The 20,133-nt window shown below is 38.1% G+C and overlaps 1 protein-coding gene and 1 pseudogene across 5 annotated transcripts in view; one reads left to right on the forward strand and one right to left on the reverse strand.

The window, feature by feature from the left end:
- Positions 1–18,735, forward strand: part of LOC309859421 (phosphatidylinositol 3,4,5-trisphosphate-dependent Rac exchanger 2 protein-like) — a 41,150-nt gene extending 22,415 nt beyond the window's left edge. The window contains exons 5-8 of one of the 4 annotated variants that reach the window (XR_014308680.1): positions 5,318–5,403; positions 13,719–13,852; positions 16,633–16,797; positions 18,656–18,735. Coding sequence is in view for 2 of the 4 variants with exons in the window: in XM_082720066.1 (XP_082576192.1) it covers positions 13,719–13,852; positions 16,633–16,759 (261 nt within the window). In the remaining 2 variants the exon portion in view is untranslated. The remainder of the gene's footprint in view (positions 1–5,317; positions 5,404–13,718; positions 13,853–16,632; positions 16,798–18,655) is intronic. The other 3 variants (XR_014308681.1, XM_082720066.1, XM_082720067.1) reach the window with 3 other exon arrangements.
- LOC309854435 (coiled-coil domain-containing protein 50 pseudogene) lies at positions 11,083–11,718 on the reverse strand (annotated as a pseudogene). The gene has a single exon. The product of its transcript is annotated as a coiled-coil domain-containing protein 50 pseudogene (transcript).
- Positions 18,736–20,133: the final 1,398 nt, after the last annotated feature.

Raw genomic sequence — 20,133 nt, forward strand, 5'->3', positions numbered from 1 at the left:
ATCATTTCATAAATCATATTTGAAGACACACTGGAAATTAGAAAAGGAGCCATAAAATAAATGCACACACTCCTGACTGTCTTTTCTGAGTGTTGTCATTTTCTGAAAGCATACTTTGGCACCTAACTAGTGTCCAGCTATGGAAATTCATCATATTCCAAATTAAATTAAATTAAATTAAATTAAATTAAATACAGTAAGTTCTGTAATGGCACTTTGAATTTACTAGTCTTTCATGTATGCTGACTATATATAATTCACACCTGATTATACCTCAAATTGTAGAATCAAAATTTATTCAGCTTCTTAGCAAATTAGATTCTGAATTGTCACCATTTTCTGGCTGGATCTTGACCACGAGACACCCACAGTGAGAAGGGGAGCCATTGGTGAGGAGTGTTGCCAACATGGATTGCCTCTGGGTCCTGGATTTAGTGACTGAAATCATGGTTTGCTCCATCCATTTCAGACTGATCTTTTCACCCTATGAGAAGGTGATACTGAAATGGTGTACTTTGTAAGTGACAAAGAAAATCCCTAAAGCATGATTGAAATCTGAAACCATGACATGAAATGAACTATATAGTTAATGATAAACAAATAATCATACACACACAGCTATCTCTAATAGTGTTAATTCATGCCAGCTCTCATTTTGTTGATACTCTGCTACTACAGTGATCATGCTGCATTTAATTCTATGCTTTAATATGTATTTCTTCCACTAGTATCAGGAACAGGGGTCATGTCCCAAGACTTTGCACCTGCTGGGACCAAAGTTAAGGAGGCGGGATAACATAGGTTTCCACAGACTGGACTAGAAAGAGAAGCTTTTGGAAGGAGAGGCACTGGATGAGTGAGTAGATTCCCACCTATGGTGCAGTTATTAGTGGATGGTTACTTCTCCTCTTGAACTGCCACTCAGCCTACCTTTCCTGATTTAATAAAAGTGGTCAGGATTAGAACCATCCATGGAACTTCCTTGCTGGGTCTTTTCTGTATTTAGTTCTATATATATATATAATTCATCACAGGTGTGATTTCACATGATCAATATTGCTTCTTAAAGGGAATTGCATGTTAAAAAGGATAAATCATCTAGATGAAAAAAGTCCATTATTTTGGTTATTTATTTATTAAGGGAATGTTGAGACAGCATAACTCTGAATCATATGGGTAAACACATTATTTAAAAATACTTGTTTTGGGGCACCTGGGTGGCTCAGTGGGTTAAAGCCTCTGTCTTCAGCTCAGGTCATGGTCTCAGGGTCCTGGGATCCAGCCCCACATGGGGTTCTGCTCAGCAGGGAGCTTGCTTCCCCTCTCTCTCTCTGCTTGCCTCTCTGCCAGATTGTGATCTCTCTCTGTGTGTCAAATAAATAAGTAAAATCTTTTTTAAAAATCTGTATTTAATTGTGTATATATATCACATCTTCTTTATCCACAATGGAATACTATGCAGCCATCAAAAGAAATGAAATCTTGCCATTTGCGACAACATGGATGGAACTAGAGCATATCATGCTTAGCGAAATAAGTCAAGCAGAGAAAGGCAACTATCATATGATCTCCCTGCTATGAGGAAGTGGTGATGCAACATGGGGGCTTAAGTGGGTAGGAGAAGAATCAATGAAACAAGATGGGATTGGGAGGGAGACAAACAATAAGTGACTCTTAATCTCACAAAACAAATTGAGGGTTGCTGAGGGAGGGGTGTTGGGAGAAGGGGGGTGGGGTTCTGGACATTGGGGAGGGTATGTGCTTCGGTAAGTGCTGTGAAGTGTGTAAACCTGATAATACATAGACCTGTACTCCTGGGGATAAAAATATATGTTTATAAAAAATTAAAAAAAAAATTTTAAAAATCTGTATTTAATATGTACATATACATATTACATTATGGGTAATAGCTTTAGAATAGTTCAAAATAAATGATTTATACAAGCCCTCTTACTTTTTAAAAATAATTCTTTTATACCTTGCCTCTCAAATGTTGGTTTATGACTCTATGATATATCAGTGTACTTTTAAAATAGCTTATTTTCATGGACAATATTTTTTTCACAAACACATGAAATTCCATCTTTGTAAAAGTATTTCTATAGGTTTGTTTGTTTGTTTTCCCATAGTGAAATAATCTGCTGCTTTCAACATCTACTTGGTGACCCATGAAAAACTGTACAAAACTGATCTAACCAAACATCTTTCCCTTTCTTTTATCTTCCTTGCACCTGTCCTCCCTCCATCTTTCTTTCTTTCCTTCCTTCCTTCCTCCCTTCCTCCTTTACTCCCTCCCTCCAGTTTCCCTCCCTCCCATCTCCCTCTGTCCGTCCCTCTTGCTTCCTAAAAGTTTACAAACAGAGAAACCAACCTGCTAGAGATTTATACCAGGAAAAAATGTTTAACAAATTGTTTGACATGTTATAAAATGTTAAAATCCTGACTTCAGTATTCATATAGAGAAAAGTGTTTATCATACATTATTGTTCAATGACTAAATATGGAATTGCCAAAGAACATATTTCTAGATTTAAAAATTAGCATCAATTTTCAAAATGAAGATAAAACACTAACTAGGTTATGTAACATTATTTAGGTGTAAGTGAATATTCACCGGTGATGAAATATACCATAGGTGACCATGGGGTATATTTGCGACCATGGTAACATGATCAGTGCCTATCTGCCCTGGGACTAGGAAGCAGTCAGGACTACCTCAGGCAGAGACCTGTGCTCACCTCTATCTCCCTGTCAGCAGGGTTGCCATCTGATGCACTTGAGCACCTGGATTCAGGTACCCAAAACCTCCAAGGTAATTTTACTTAGAGTGTTCCAGATGCATCAGCATTTACTGAAATGACCTGGGACCTACCACAGCTTTACTCAGTTTCAATCTCCAAAGGTAGGACCAGGGAAACTGGGAATTTCAAGAATCATATCAGGTGTGTCTCCCAAACACTAAACTTTGAGAACCATGCCCTAGAGGCTTTGCTCTCTTCCAATGATCTGCCTGGCTTGTTTTACTGCTTCCACATTTTTTATATTCTAGTTCACTTGCCTGACGTTGTCATTTTGATAGACTTTAGCGCTCCTGACCCTTACCTAGTAATCTGATGTTCATAATCATACTTTATTTCAATTTCTTCTGTGAATTTTGTAGCTTGACTTCTTTATTTCTGACCCCAGAAAACTCTCCTGGGATTTCTAGGTAAATGAAAAAAAATTGCATGTAATTTCAAAATATCATAAATTTCATTTACTTTAAAGATAAAGTTGTGAGGTTTTTGTTTTGTTTTCTTTTGTTTTAGCTACAGAGAAAGGTAGATTTATCATGTAAGCAAGGAGAATATAACCACAACATTATTTAAAAAGAGACGCTTATTAAGTGTCTACTTGTACATGGGATGGATTTGAAGTGAGAGGCATATCATGACTATACAGAAGACTGTATATACACTTGGTCAAATTTTTAATATTTCTAACATTGTACGTCTCTGTAGTTAAAAGATTCTTAGTGATTTCTAGTTGCCATTGTCCTATTAATAATGCACGGATTCAATCATGGTAAATCAAAGACACAATGGTTCTTCTTTACCATTTACGGCTTTACACAGGGTATAAAGAGAAATGCTATAGGCCATTCATTTAGAAGGAGTTTTTTAGACAAATGTGTATGTTCAACTCAGATTCCTTTAAGTGACTAAGCAATCCTCTGGGAATTATTTAATGGACATTTCCTGTGATAATAGTAGATTACTATTATCTAATACTATTACTATTCTACTCTGGTACAAGATGGTAAAGGTACCTACTCTACTGATTCTTAAAGCTTGATGTTAAATATGAAAGAAATATCTTTACAGTGATAGAAATGTCTCAGTAGGATTTAGTAAAATATAATGAGTGATGTTATGTTTATAGTGTGAGATATACTTTAAAACATAAAAAGATTGTTGGGCTTGATGTCATTACCCGACAAAGTTTCATTAATAGATTATTAAACAGATGCTTTGGGCTGTTTTTGAAAAGAAGTGTTTTACCTCACAGAGCTCAATTAATATTCAGATTTTTTATCAGGAGCTAGGAGCTAATGGGAACTTATGGTAATGACTTAAACATAATTTAGTTTTTAATATTTTTTAAAAATTTTATTTATTTGAAAGGGAGAGAGAGAGCACAAGTGGAGGGACAGGGAGAGGGAGAGGCAGACTCCCTGCTAGGCAGGGAGCCTGACACAGGGCTCCATTCCAGGACCTTGGGATCATGACCTGAGCTGAAAACAGGCAGTTAACTAACTGAGCCACCAGGTGCCCCCAAATATAATGTATTTGTATATTAGTAGGGGGTTTAGGGTTTGCTATGATACCAATCTAGATTAAATCAAAAGTCGAACTATTTAAGCATACAATAGAGGAAAATGATCTAGAGGCGTTGTTGACTAATGGAGCACTTTGAATTAGTTGGAAGATGGAATTGCCATAGATGTGTTAATACAATCTTATAGAATCAAGATATATATTGTAGGGGTCTGGAGAAATACTGATATCACTACATGATTTATTCGCCAACTTGCATCTGAGTAGTAGTGCTCACTTCTCGAGATGTTTCATATTGAGGGAGACCCTCACAAACTGGAGAAGGTTCAGAAGAGATCTTCAGGGATCTTGCAAATCTTTCCATAGTTTGGCTATTGTGGACATTACTGCTATAGACATTTGGGTGCATGTACCCCTTCAGATTACTACACTTGTATCGTTAGGGTAAATACCCAGTAGTGAGAGTGCTGGGTCATAGGGTAGCTCTATTTTCAACTTTTTGAGGAACCTCTATACTGTTTTCCAGAGTGGCTGCACCAGCTTGCATTCCCACCGACAGTGTAGGAGGGTTCCCCTTTCTTCGCATCCTCTCCAACATCTATTGTTTCCTGACTTGTTAATTTTAGCCATTCTCATTGGTATGGGGTGGTATCTTATTGTGGTTTTGATTTGTATGTCCTGATGCCGAGTGATGTTGAGTACTTTTTCATGTGTTTGGTGGCCATTTGGATGTCTTCTTTTCAGAAATGTCTGTTCATGTCTTCTGCCCATTTCTTGATTGGATTATTTGTTCTTTGGGTGTTGAGTTTGATAAGTTCTTTATAGATTATAGGTACTAGTCCTTTATCAGATATGTCATTTGCAGATATCTTCTCCCATTCTGCCAGTTGTCTTTTGGTTTTGTTGACTGTTTCCCTTGCTGTGCAAAAGCTTTTGATCTTGATGAAATCCCAAGAGTTCATTTTTTCCCTCGCTTGCCTTGCCTTTGGTGATGTTTCTAGGAAGAAGTTGTTGCAGCTGAGGTTGAAGAGGTTTTGCTGCCTGTGTTCTTCTCAAGGATTTTGATGGATTTCTGTCTCACATTGAGGTATTCCATCCGTTTTTAGTCTATTTATGTGTGTGGTGTAAGGAAATGGTCCAGCTTTATTCCTCTGCATGTAGCTGTCCAATTTCCCCAACACCATTTGTTGAAGAGACCATCATTTTTCCATTGGACATTCTTTCCTGCCTTATCAAAGATTAGTTGACCATAGAGTTGAGGATCCATTTCTGGGATTTCTATTCTGTTCCATTGACCTATGTGTCTGTTTTTGAGCCCATCCCATACTGTCTTGATGATTATAGGTTTGTAATAGAGCTTGAAGTCCGGAATTGTGATTCTGCCAACTTTAGTTTTCTTTTCAACATTCCTCTGGCTATTTGGGGTCTTTTCTGGTTCCATATAAATTTTAAGATTACTTATTCAATTTCTTTGAAAAAAATTGATGGTATTTTGATAGAGATTGCATTAAATGTATAGATTGCTTTAGGTAGCATAGACATACTCACAATATTTGTTTTTCCAATCTATGAGCATGAAACACTTTTCCATTTCTTTGTGTCTTCCTCAATTTCTTTCATGAATACATTATCGTTTTCTGAGTACAGATTCCTTGCCTCTTTGGTTAGGTTTATTCCTAGGTGTCTTATGGTTTTGGGTGCAATTGTAAATGGGATTGACTGTTTAATTTCTCTTTCTTCTGTCCTGTTGTTGGTGTATAGAAATGCAGCTTATTTCTGTGCACTGATTTTATATCCTGACACTTTACTGAATTCCTGTATTAGTTCTAGCAGTTTTGGAGTGGAGTCTTTGGGTTTTCCACATAATGTATCATATCTGCAAAGAGGGAGAGTTTGACTTCTTCATTGCCAATTTGGATGCCTTTAATTTCTTTTCCTTGTCTGATTATTGAGGCTAATACTTCTGGTATTATGTTGAATAGCAGTGATGATAGTGGACATCCCTGCTGTGTTCTTGACCTTAGGGAAAATGTTCTTAGTTTTTCCCCTGTGAGAATGGACATTTGCTTTGAGTTTTTTACAGATGGCTTTGATGACTTTGAGGTATGTACCCTCTATCCCTACACTGTGAAGAGTTTTGATCAAGAGAGGATGCTGTACTTTGTCAAATGCTTTTTGAGCATCTATTAAGAATATCATATGGTTCTTGTTCTTTCTTTTATTAATGTACTGTGTCACATTGATTGATTTGCAGATGTTGAACAAACCTTGCAGCCGAAGATAAATCCCACTTGATCATGGTGAATAATCTTTTTAATGTACTATTAGATCCTATTGGCTAGTATTTTGGCGAGATTATCTGCATCCATGTTCATCAAGGATATTGGTCATAATTCTTTTTGATGCGGTCTCTGTCTGGTTTTGGGAATGCTGGTCTCATAAAATGAGTTTGAAAGTTTTTCTTTCATTTCCAATTTTTGGAACAGTTTCAGGAGAATAGGTGTTAATCCTTTAAATGCTTGGTAGAATTCCCCTTGGAATACATCTGGCCCTGGGCTCTTGTTTGTTGGGAGATTTTTTTTTTTTTTAAAGACTGTTTCAGTCTCCTTACTGGTTATGGTTATTTTTCTGTTTCTTCCTGGTTTAATTTTGGTAGTTTATATGTCTCTAGGAATGCATCCATTTCTTCCAGATTGTCAAATTTGCTGGTGTGTAGTTGCTCATATGTTCTTTATATTGTTTGTATTTCTTTGGTGTTGGTTGTGATCTCTCCTCTTTCATTCATGTTTTTTATTTATTTGGTTCTTTCTCTTTTCTTTTCGATAAGTGTGGCCAGGAGTTTATCAATCTTATTAGTTCTTTCAAAGAACCAGCTCCCAGTTTTGTTGATTTGTTCTGCTGTTTTTTTGGTTTCTATTTCATTTATTTCTCCTCTGAGTCTTTATGAGTTCTCTTCTGATCTTTATGATTTCTCTTCTCCTGCTGGGTTTAGGCTTTCTTTGCTATTCTTTCTCCAGCTCCTTTAGGTGTAGGTTTAGGTTGAGTACTTGAGACCTTTCTTTTTTTCTTGAGAAGGGTTATCTTGCTATATACTTCCTATCAGGACTCTCTTTGTTGTTTCCAAAAATTTAGAATAGTTGTGTTTTCATTGTCATTTTTTTTCCATGAATTTTTTTAATTCTTTAATTTTCTGGTTGACCCATTCATTCTTTAGCAGTATGCTCTTTAGCCTCTATGTATTTGAGTGTTTTACAACTTTCCTTTTATGGTTGGGTTCTAGTTTCAAAGCACTGCAGCCTGAAAATATGTGGGGAATGATCCCAATCTTTTGGTACCAGTTGAGACTTGATTTGTGATCCAGAATGTGATCTATTCTGGAGAATGTTCCATGTGCACTAGAGGAATATGTGTAATCTGTTATTCTGGGATAGAATGTTCTAAATATATCTGAGATGTCTATCTGGTCCAATGTGTCATTTAAAGCCTTCATTTCCTTCTTGATCTCTTCCTTAGAGGATCTGTCCATTTCAGTGAGGGGGTTGTTAAAGTTTCCTACTATTATTATTAGTATTATTATTGATGTATTTCTTTGATTTTGTTATTAATTGGTTTATATAATTAGCTGATTCCATGTTAGGGGCATAGATATTTAAAATTGTTAGATCTTGTTGGACAAAACTTGTAAGCATGGTATAGTTTCCTTTCTCATCTCTTACTATAGTCTTTGGCTTAAAATTTAAATTATCTCATGTAAGGATTGCTACACCAGCTTTCTTTTGATGTTTATTAACGTGGTAACTTGCTTTCCACCCCCTGACTTTAAATCTGGTGTCTTTAGGTCTCAAATGAGTTTCTTGCTGACAGCATATCAATGGGTCTTTTCTTTCTTCTTCTTCTTTTTTTAATCCATTCTGATACTCTGTGTCTTTTGACTGGAGCATTTAGCCTACTTACATTCAGAGTTACTATTGAAAGCTATACAGTTAGTGCCCTTCTAGTGCCTGTAAGGTGACGGTTACTGTATATTGTCTTTGTTCCTTTTTGGTCTGTTACTTTTAGGCTCTGTCTTTGATTAGAGGACCACTTTCAATATTTTCGATAGGGCTGGTTTGGTGTTTGCAAATTCTTTTAGTCTTTGTCCTGGAAGTTTTTTATCTCTCCTATTTTCAATGACAGCCAAGCTGGATGTAGTATTCTTGGTTGCATATTTTTCTCCTTATAGTGCTCTGATTATATCATGCCAGTACTTTTGGCCTGCCTGATCTCTGTAGACAGGTCTGCTTCCAATCTAATATTTTTACTGTTGTAGGTTACAGACCTCTTGTCCCAGGCTGCGTTCAGGGTTTTCTCTTTGTCCCTAGGAATTGTAAGTTTTACTATTCAATGATAGGGTGTGGACCTATTTTTATTGATTTTTAAATTTTTTAAAATTTATTTTTATTTTTTTATAAACATAAAATATATTTTTATCCCCAGGGGTACAGGTCTGTGAATTGCCGGGTTTACACGCTTCACAGCACTCACCATACACATACCCTCCCCAATGTCCATAACCCCCCCATTTTTATTGATTTTGAGGGGGGTTCTCTAAGCCTCCTGGATTTTTATGCTTGTTCCCTTTGCCCAATTGGGGAAATTCTCCGCTATAATTTTTTCCAAAATACCTTCTACCTCTCTCTTTCTTTCTTCTTCTGGGATCCCAATTATCCTAATATTATTTCATCTATTTCATCTTATGGTATCATTTATTTCTCAAATTCTGCCCTCATGGTTCAGTAGTAGTTTGTCTTTTTCTCAGCTTCTTTATTCTCCATCATTTGGTCTTCTAAATCACTAATTCTTTCTTCTGCCTCATTTATCCTAGAAGTAAGAGCCTCCATTTTTTTTATTACACCTCATCAATACCTTGTTTGATTTCAACTTAGTTAGATTTTCATTCCTGTATTTCTCCAGAAAGGGATTTTATTTCTCCAGAAAGGGATTCTCTAGGGTCTTTCATGCTTTTTTCAAGCCAAGTTAGCACCTTGATAGTTATCATTCTGAACATTAGTTCTGAGATATTACTGTTGTTTGTATTGGTTAGGTCTCTAGGCATCCGTACTGCCTCTTGTTCTTCTTCTTTTTTTTTTTTTTTTGTGGTGAGTTTTTCCACCTTGTCATTTTATACAGATAAAAAAGATGAATGATTGAACAAAATACTACAAGGGTGGCAATGATCCCAGAAAATTATATATTAACCAAGTCAGAAGAGACCCAAAACTGGGAGGAAAACAAAGGAGGAAAAAAGGAAAAAAGAAAAAAATTTATATTAGACTGGAGAATAGAACAGACAAAATAAGGGTAAACATGATGAAGGGGTGGAATATGACTGTAAAGCTAAAAATTAAAAAATATTCTAAAAAAGGAAACAATAATTTCTTTGAAAAAGGGGAAAGAATGTGATTAGGCTGGAGACTAGAACAAAGACATGTGCTAGATTTAGGGTATATTTTGGCCTATTAGAAGAATCTGTGTCCCAGAATTTAAAAAAAATAAACCTGTATGTATACAAAAAATAAAGTTAAATACAATGAAGGGATAGAATATGACTATCCCAATGAAAATTTAAAAAGAATTTTAAAAGGTATTGATAAGATAAAATAGTTTTAAAAAACGTTAAAATAAGATGGAGGAGAAATTTTTACAAATAGAATGAGGAAAAAAAAATGTAAAAAATTAACTTTCAAAGACTAAAGAATCATGGGAAAAAGTAATGAATTCTATGTGTTGCTTTCCCCTAGCTCTGGAGTTCTGCAGTTCTCATTGAGAGGAAACTTGTTCTTGGCTAGATGTTCTTGCTAATATACTGGGGAAGGGGCCTGTTGCAGTGATTCTCAAATGTCTTTGCCTGAGGTGGAACTGAACCACCCTTGCCAGGGGCCAGGCTAAGTAATCTGCTTGTGTTTGCTTTCAGGAACTTTTGTTCCCTGAACACTTTCTGTATAACTTTGGAGGACCAAAATGAAGATGGTGGCTTCTCAATCTCTGGCCTTGGAGGATCTGAGAGCTTGGGGGCCCTACTGCTCAGTGCACCCTCAAAGAAAAGCATTTAATCCCTCTGTCTCCCAGGTCTCTGGCTGCAATCCAAGCTCACTCATCCTGTGACTGAGTTTTACTATCTCTGGAGAATTGACCCATTTGGAGTCTCCAAACCCAGCTGATTCTGGCACTGTGCTCCTGTGGAGCTCCTGTTGGAGGAGGAAGGGCGTTTCTCCCCTGATCTGCCCTTTGTGGGGTTCCTGCTGGGAGAGTAGTGGCCCAACTATGCCTCAGATTATGGTTTAAGGTAATCCTGAGCTTAGTTCTCCCCCCTTGGCTCTGTCTCTGAAGCCAGCTTCCCTGCTCTATACCTGGAAGCTTTGCCACACTCAGACACCCCTGGTCTTTTTTTGACCCCGTGGGTCCTGAGACCATACTATCCTGAGAAGAGTTACCCCTTACCCTCTTAGCCTCTACAATGACATCCCACAGTGGTGTAGACTTCTAAAAGTTCCTTTTTGTGCCCAGCTGCTCCCTCTTTCGCTGGAAGCTGGCCCTTCCCCCCCAGTTTGTCTTCCCATATGTCGCCTTGGATTCACTTCTCTGCACGTTCTACCTTCTGGAAAGTGGTCTATTTTCTCTTCTTAGAATTACTGGTCTTCTTCTCTTTGATCTCCTGTTGAGTTTGTAGGGATTCAGAATGGTTTGATAACTATCTAGCTGAACTCCTGATGATATATTTTTTTAAATGAATTAAAATTATTTATGGTCAGAACACTTGAAGATAAATCTCAGGAATACAAATACAGGAGGAAAAAAATGAGTGTGGAATGCATTCTGTATCATCCAGTAATGTTTGCTACAGTGAGTCCATTCTCAAGGCACATTCCTAGGGTTTTACTGCTTATGATGGAAACCTTTATGAGTGGATTCTGATTTTGAGAAATGACGCGTGGAATTATGCTGGTTTGTAAAATGAGTGTAATCCAAATCTTCAGCATCTGTCATGATAGGTGGTGGTGGCCGTGAGGGTGGAGTGAGGGTCATCACTCTCTTTTGACTTTGAGTGTGCCGATTTAGTTGTTTTTGGCTTCTAATCAGGGCTGTGCTTCCTTTTGTCCAAAGATGATTTCTCCCGCTCCTTGGCCTTCTTATAAGCTTTCTTTTCTTCAGCCATGAGAAGTCTAGCTATTTCCTCATCCTGGGCTACTTGAACTGCTCTCATGTCCACCTGGGTAGCCAAAATTTCTTCTTCTTGCAGTTTTCTGGCAATTTCAGCATCATACCATTCCTGATCTCTGTGGGCCACTCGTGAGGGAGTAGAGAGAGCTTCTTTCATCCCTCTTGGCTTCATTCCTCCATTTTCATAATAGTAACTATCTCCATACACCTCCCCCATCTTGCTCCTCTCTTGCAGGTCCCATTTAATTAGATAACAACTTAGCTTCTTTGTTTTACTTTTTTGGGCTACCATGAGAAATAACCTAAGGTGAAGTATTTTGTATGTTTAGTAAAATTGTTATCAATAAAACCACTTCCATAACATTGTATAGGTCCTTGTGCAAGAATCAATGTGATGTTTCCTTATTTCCATTTTTAATAGTATTCTATTGTAATTTTTTTCTGAGGTAGGGATAGTACTTAAGTAAGAGTCATTGCCACTGAAATTGGGATTTATATTTGAATTTGATGACAGTTTTTACTTCACTATCACATGAGGTAGGATATGTAATTGTATAAATTTTTGATAGATCTCTAGTTATATGTCCACCTTTATGATGAAAGATGAAAAAAGGGAAATGTCTTAAATCTAAAATATTTTGTAATGGATGGTCCCCAGAGGAAAGGTGAGTCGGGGGAAGGGTGAAAGAGGTGAGGGGGATTAAGAATACACTTCTCATGATGAGCACTGAATAAGGCATGGACTTGCTGAGTCATTATATTATACACTTGAAACTAGTATAACACGGTATGTTAACTCTCCTGGAATTAAAATTATTTTTTTAATTTAAGTTAAATATAAAAACAAAAAATAAAATATGGGTGTAGTGTTGCCTGGGTGTCTCACTCAATTAAGCACCTGCCTTTGGCTCAGGTCATGACCCCAGGGTCCTGGGATTGAGCCTGCTTCTCTCCCTCTGCCTGTTGCTCCCCCTGTTTGTGCTCTCTCTGTCTCTCTCTCTCTGACAAATAAATAAAAATTTTTAAAATAATAAAGTTAGTAAAAAGTAAAAAAAAAAAAATAAAATATGTTTGTAATGCAGATACTCAGCACAATCACATTCTCTTCACTTCCCATTTGGGAAATTTCTTACTGACATGTATGAGTTATCACTTTAATTTAAATTTTTATAATCAGGGAAACTGTATCAGTGATTACTGTGGAAATATGAAATTTACAATTAGTTGTCTGATTTTTAAATATCAAAAACAAAAATAAAAGCATTGAGTTGAAAAAGAATTAGAAATTTATCCCTAGATTTAAAGAGACCAGAATATTGAAAAGAGAGCATGTTATCAGCTATCTACTAAAAAAATTTTTTTTCTTTGCTTCTTGTTTTGTCTAACTTAGTGCATTACTTGTGATAGTTTAAGTTGTAGAAACAAATGCACTGCCACTTTTATAATGGCTCAAAGGAGAAACTTTTGATCAGCTCACACAATAATCCAATGCTTGTGCTCGGCTTCATCGGGCAGCTTTCCTCTGTTCATGATTCAGGCTCTTTCCATCTGTGGCTCCTCTCAGTGGTTAGTTTTTGTGTTAAGACTTAGTTTTGTCACTAGTCATCTGACCTTAGCATGCACTCAGTGAAGTGCCTATGCTAACTTTTAACTTGGGTTAAAGCTCTATGGAAGGTTGCTCTCTTTAAATAGCTTATTTTTTTCTTTTGTTTCTTCTTTTTTCTTCTATCCATCCAAGGAGTGGATAAATAGGTTGAGACCTGTTAAAAATTTAGAGAATTTAATGTACTTTGTGATATATCCATGGAACTCTTTTCCCATACCAAGGAAAGAGAGGAGGGGGAGAGGAGTGCTAGACACATGAATTTTACACATCAGTTTGAAATCATCTCTTTGTAAAAGAGCATAGGTAACATGTATCATCCATGCTTATATATGCCTACATGTGTAAGAAAGCTAAAAGAAGACCCAGAGTCTCCTAACCACAGTTGTATCTGCTGAGACTGATGAGGAGGAGTCTGAGAGGAAAAGAGAATTCCATCCAGTGTTTATTTATGGTGTTTCAATTTTTATCCTGTCCATATATTGTATCTTGATATAAAAACAGACTTTTAATGAGAAAAAGAATTACACAGAAGTTTCTGTTAAGTAATCGGACATTGTCTCTCTCTCTCTTTTACTTTTTTTTTTTTTTTAACCTAGGGATCCAATATCATTGACACCTGCACTGAGATGCTAATGTGTGGCATCTTGCTGAAAATTTCTTCTGGAAATATTCAAGAACGGGTGTTTTTTCTTTTTGATAATCTTCTGATGTATTGCAAAAGGAAACACAGGTAGGGTGATAAAGAGGTACTACTTTAGAAATAATTTATTAATCTTGGAAAATATTTTTTAATAAAAAATAAATTATCAATCTCACAGTTTCAACCTTTTCCTCTGTCCTCCTGGGAACTCAGGATCTCCTCAGTAAAATTCACATACTCTTAGCCTGTTTTCTGATTCTTCTCATTACCTTCTTGTAAAACCTGACTGAAATGTGACTATCATTCAATAACACTACCTTCCTAGGAAGCTTTTGGAGGAAAAAAAAATTCTTCTGTTGCTAACCCACATGCCTCAGGCTCTATAGGAAAGGCGAAAATGTCTTCCATGTTTCCCAGTGCTGTTTCCCAGTAATTTCCTCCCTGTCCTTGGAAATATTTTCCTTGACTGCCCCATCTGGTATAGCTTCCCGGCAATTTTATATCGGTATCTAGAAAATTCTTGCTAATATTTTCTTTATTATTTATTTATTTGTTGCCACCTTTGATGGATTAGACTATAAAGTCCATGAGAATACTGGTCTTGCTATTTATTCTGTGCTATTTCCCCCGAGACTGGACCTGCCGTGAAAAAGACACTCAAGAGGTATTTGTTGAATAAGTGAATAAATGAATGAACAAGTGAATGAATGAAACCCAAGCAAGTTCCTGGTATATCTTAGTTATCATTAGTTTAAGTAATTTAATGTAGCAGTGTTACTGATGTATGTTATTTGTTTTAAAGTTGGGAATATAATTTTTTCCTCAGGAGGTACTTAATTTATAGGATGTTTCCTTGAACACCTGGTGAAACATTTTACAGATTGTTTAAGCAAAATAATAAAGCTGAAATTAATTAGGAAATTTCCAGAGCCTTTATATACTTCCTCCTAACCATATCTAGGATACAATATTTTCAGTGAAAAGGTACTAAAAGTCTTCATGAAATCTAAAGGTAAAACAGATGGGTTGAGGATGCAGGGTTTGCGTGAGTGTTTATTATAGGTTCAGAAATGAGGACAATGTAACCAAAGATTTTTGGTAACATGAGAATGAGAAACTCAAACACTGATTTCTGAGGCAACATTAAGGGAACATCATTCTTCATCTCTTGAAATGAAATTTCCTAAGTCAATGTACACAAGATGTCAAGAGCAAGTTCTCTGAGTTGGCAGCTATGTTGATGGCATGGGAGTTCAACCTCTTGGATTATAGTATCAGAATGCCCTAGCAGGAGACATTAGTGCAAAAATACAGTGATGCTGAGAAAGCATAAAACTACCCATGTGTCTTGCTGAAAGGGAACAGGTTAGGGTTAAAGTCAAAAGATAGTTATGGATTGCCTGGGTGGTGCAGTTGGTTAAGTGTCTAACTCTTGGTTTTGAATCAGGTTATGATCTCAGGTTTGTGAAATTGAGCCCCATATCAGGCTCTGCAACAAATTGGTGTCAGCTTGAGTTTCTCTCTCTCATTCCTTCTCTCTCACTCTGCCCTTTCCCAATCTCACACATGCTCTCTCTCTTTAAAATAAATAAAGAAATAATAAAATTTTCAAAAAAAGATAGTTTTTAATCCCCGCCTTAATGAGTTTAAAAAAAAAAAAAGATGCTTTCTACCACATATGAAAATTAATTGTCTATTTTATTTTACTGTGCAATTCTAAATTCTTTGTATTTTGCAGCAAGATTGGGACTCACAGAAATAGGTTTCAGGAAGATGTAGAAAAGGCTGTTAATTTTACTTGTATAGCACTCATTAAAAAATTATAATGTGCTTCAAGTTGTTAAGGTACAATTGTTTTTATCCAGCTTTATTGAGGACTAGTTGACAAATAACATTGTAATATATTTTAATTGAACAACATGATGATTTGATATACATCATGAAAGGATTTTGCCCATGGAGTCAATTAATACATCCATCTAGGTCCAGTTATTAAAGGCATCCATTTGAGAATGAGAACTTTTTTTAAAATTACAATTGATCTTATACGGATTAATATATATGCCTGCCTTCAAGTGCAAGCTTTTGCAAGGTTAGTTGTGTACAATGATGATATCATTTACAGTCTTATGACTTTCCTTGTTAAATTGGTAAACAACAGAAAAGATTTTGTAAAATTAAAATCTTGAAGGGTTTTTTTGTTTATTTTTAAAAGATTTATTTAATTATTTTGAGAGAGAGAGAGTGAGCAGCAGGAGGGGCAAAGGGAGAGGGAGAGAAGCAGACTCTTCCCGTTGAAGTGCAGAGCCTGACATGGACTTAGTCCCAGTAACCTAAGATCACATTTTTGGCTTCTCTGCTGGGGTTGAAATTCCAGGGAAATCAAGAGATGGTAGAAACTACTGAGAGATTAGGGTAAACCATGTAAGAAAGAGGACCTCTGTTCTGTTCACCATGTATCTCTCTGAGAGGAAATCCCCTCACTTGATCCTCCCATGCCGATATTTGGCAAATGCAGGAGGAGACAATGGCTGTGTGGTACAAGTCTGCTGAGAGCACTAGACCCAGCCCCGTAGAGCCTCCTAGAAGGCAGAGAAAGAGCCCAGAAGTTCCTTGGTGTCCCTAGAGAAGGCACAGAAATTAGATGAGTTGAAAGCCTAGGACATGGTCATTGGACTTCTGGGCTAGAGGGGAGATGGCCTGTGGAAGGGATGCTACCCACAACCCCTCTTGGACCAGATGCCTCCTGTCTGCTTTGGGATACTGAGGATTAATAGGAGAATGAACTAGCATAGAAGAGATGGTGTTCTAATGCTTGGCAGGTTTAAAGTTGTTGAAATCATTGACATTCCTTTTCTCCTCCTCCGCAGGACCACCATTAGTGGGAAGGGGCCTTCAAAGATGCAAGAGGAGTTTATCACTTACAGGCCTGTCAAGTGTCAATATCCAACCACTCCAGTCCCTTCCACCCCCTTGGCAGCCCCACTGCTTTCATAAGGACACAGATACATTCATGTACAGGCTTTTGAACAAACGTAAGTTTTGATTCCTCTAAGATAAATGCCATAGTGCCATGACTGGGTCATATGGTAGTAGCAAGTCTAGTTTTCAAAGAATCTGTGTGGAAGTGTTGAGTCACTCTAGTGTGCACCCGAAATTGGTATTACATTTCATGCTAACTCGAATTTAACTCAAGGCTTTGAAAAGGAAAAGAAACTGTTAACTGTTTTCAAGATTTAGCTCTATCATCTTCTATTCCCAACAGCGATGCAGGAGTGATCCTGTCATTCCACATCCTGCCTTGCATTTGGTAGTGGGGTCTGTCTCTCCCTTTCTGGTGCATTTGGTTTGAATCATTGTGATAGGTGTGCAGTGAGAGCTCAGTGTAGTTTTAATTTGAATTGCCCCAATGGCAACTTCCTATGTGATTTCCATCTGTATACTCTTTGGTAAAGTATTTAAGTCTTTTGCCCCCTTTTTTTTTCCTTTTCCTGACTGGATTGCTTGCTTTCTTATTTGGGGGACAAATTTTGAGTTTTTATACTTCAGACAGGAGTCTTTTATCAGGTATGTGGTTTACACATATTTTCTCCCAGTTTGTAGCTTGTCTTTTGTGTCTTCTTAACAGGGTCTTTCACACAGTTCAGATTTATAATCCGGATTGTTGGATAATGTCCAATTAATCAACTTTTCCCTTATGGAAAATGGTTTGATGTCCAAATGGAGGATTCTTTACCTAGCTTTACATTCTGGAAAATTTCTCCCATTTTTTCCTTTATCACTTTAGATGTAAGGCAGTAAATAATTATGAGTTAATTTTTAAAATTTCTTTTTTTTTTTTTGAGAGAGAATGAGCATGCACATGAGCAGGGGATGGGGTGGAGGGAGAAGGGCAAAGAGCATCCTTAAGCAGACTCGCCAGTAAGCTTAGAGCCTGACTTTGTCCCAGGACCCTGGGAGCATGACAAGAGCTGAAATCAAGAGCTGGCTGCCTCACCAGCTGAGTCATCCAGGCACCCTGAGCTAAGTTTTGTATAGGGTATGCCACTTAGATTGTGGTCCTCATCCTCCACCACCTCCTCATCTCTCCCCCTCCCTCTTCTTCTCCTTATTCTTCTTTGGCTATGCAAGTCCACTTGTTCTAGCACCATTTATTCAAAACGCTGTCACGCCTCCACTGAACTGCTTTTTACCTTTGTCAAAACCCCATTGCACATATTGGTGTCAGTCTCTTTTGGGTCCTTGATCCTCTTCCACTTCACTAACTTTATTCTGTTCCATTTGTCTATCCCTTCACCAACACCCCACACTCTTGATTACTGTAGCTATAGATCTTGAAATTGGGTAGAAGGATTCTTTTGGTTTTATTCTTTAGTTTATTTTCTCTATTTTTTCTAGGTTCTTAAGCTGAGAGCTTGTTGTTTTGAGACTCTTTTTTTTTTAGATGGGAGGGAGAGAGAGACAGGGAAGGGGTGCAGAGAGAAAGAGAGAGAGATTATTAAGCAGCCTCCATGCCCAGCACCAGCACAATGCAGGTTCAGTCTCACAACACCGAGAATGATCATGACCTGAGTCAAAATCAAGAATTGGACTAATTGACTGAGCCACCCCTCCTTCTGAATGATGCCCCTCCTCCTTTCTAACATATGCATTAAGTGCTATAAATTTGGCTATCCATTGATTTAGCTGTGTCCCACAAATTTTAATATGTTGTATTTAATTTTCCTTCAGTTCAGCACATTGAGATATTATCTTTTATCTTTGATAATGTAGAATGTTTCTTTCTAAGTGTTTGGATATTTGTTATCTTTCTCCTTTTGATATTTTTTTATTTTTTTAATTTTTAAAATTTTAATTCCAATAAATTGACATCTAGTGTTGTATTTGTTTCAGGTATATAATAGAGGGATTCACCCCCCCACCCCAGCTACTGTCAGCTCCTGTTGCCACGCACTGATTTGCAGGCGGGCCCAAGCTTCCTGATGGAGGAGTGTGGGTTCAGGCCACCGGTGAGGGCCAGAGCCAACACCACACCCTCAGCCAGATCCTACTGAAGTTGATGCATCTGCTGGAGCTGCTTAGAGATCATCTAGAACGTGGGGGCTCAAGGAGGCAGGTGGAGACTGGCTCCTCCTCCACTGACCATGTGCCCTCAGGCGGGACCCTCGTGAACAAAGGAAAGCCTTCCAGGGCCCAGAAGAAGGCACATCAGAGGCATGAAGAGCTCTCAAGGAACAAAATTATCCACCAGGCTGAGCAGAGATCTTTTCACCTGCCAAACACCCTCCTCCTGAACAGTGAGATTCAGAAGTTGCACCTGAAGCTGGAGGCAGAGCCTAAGCTATGGGAAAAGCACATCAAACACCTGAAGAGGAAGGTGATGGAGGTGAAGGCACGCTGCCTGCAAGTGAATAAGGAACTTGCCAAGGTGCACAAGAAGGCGGCTGCTGCCCACTGGGACTTAGGCCTCTACAGGTCCATGGGCTAGGACCTGCACCGCCAGGGGTGGAAAAATCTCCTCTTTGCATGACCGTGAGCACCTCCTGTGGACAACAGAAGTAAGGAGAGCCAGAAAGCTGTTCTGTGGCCAGAGAGGGAGTTCCAAAGGCTCCAGGCACAAAAGCACTGCCTCAGGCAGAAGCTGGCCAACTCTGGGCCCAGGGTCCAGCCTGTCTCTGGGGGGGGGGGGAGGGCTCCTGCTCCTGCTCCTGCTCTTCTGGGCACAGCCCACAAGGGCCAAAGGCTCCCCTGAATCCCCAGGAGCCCAAGAAGGGAGCAAGGGTGCACTGGCCAGACTCCCAAGTTCTTGGGTCCCCTGCAGGTCTGATTCCCTTTCCTAGCAGCCACCAACACTCACAACCAGAGCCCAAAAGCTCCTGTGCTTACCCCTTAAGCCATACCCATTGCTCCTTTTACTGGAGATCCACCCCATTATTGTACTAATGCTACATATTCCCTATAGCATGTGAGAGAGTATTTTTCAATGTGAAGCATACAAAAAATAAAAATATCAAATTGCTGATACTACTTCTACTGAGAATTGATTTTATTAAGGGATTCTATGCCTTAATAGAATGAATAGAATGAAGGGTTTGAAATGTCTTTTACTGTTCACTTAATTGTCCCAATAACCCAGTGTGTCATATATGACTGAGGTTCAGAGAGGGGAAACAATTTGCCCCAAGATCACACAGCTAGTGAATTTCAGAGCTCCCATTCCAAACCAGGGTTGTCTCATTATGAACTGCTATGCAAAAAGCTTCTACTCCTACTACTCCTCCTACTTCTACTACTAGACAAAAAGGGAGAGGACACACACAGACAAGTGGGAGAGGGGCGGAGGGAGAGAGTTACCTAGACAGCCTTTCCAC

This window comes from Mustela nivalis (assembly GCF_964662115.1).
Source record: "Mustela nivalis genome assembly, chromosome: 2".
Taxonomy (NCBI): domain Eukaryota; kingdom Metazoa; phylum Chordata; class Mammalia; order Carnivora; family Mustelidae; genus Mustela; species Mustela nivalis.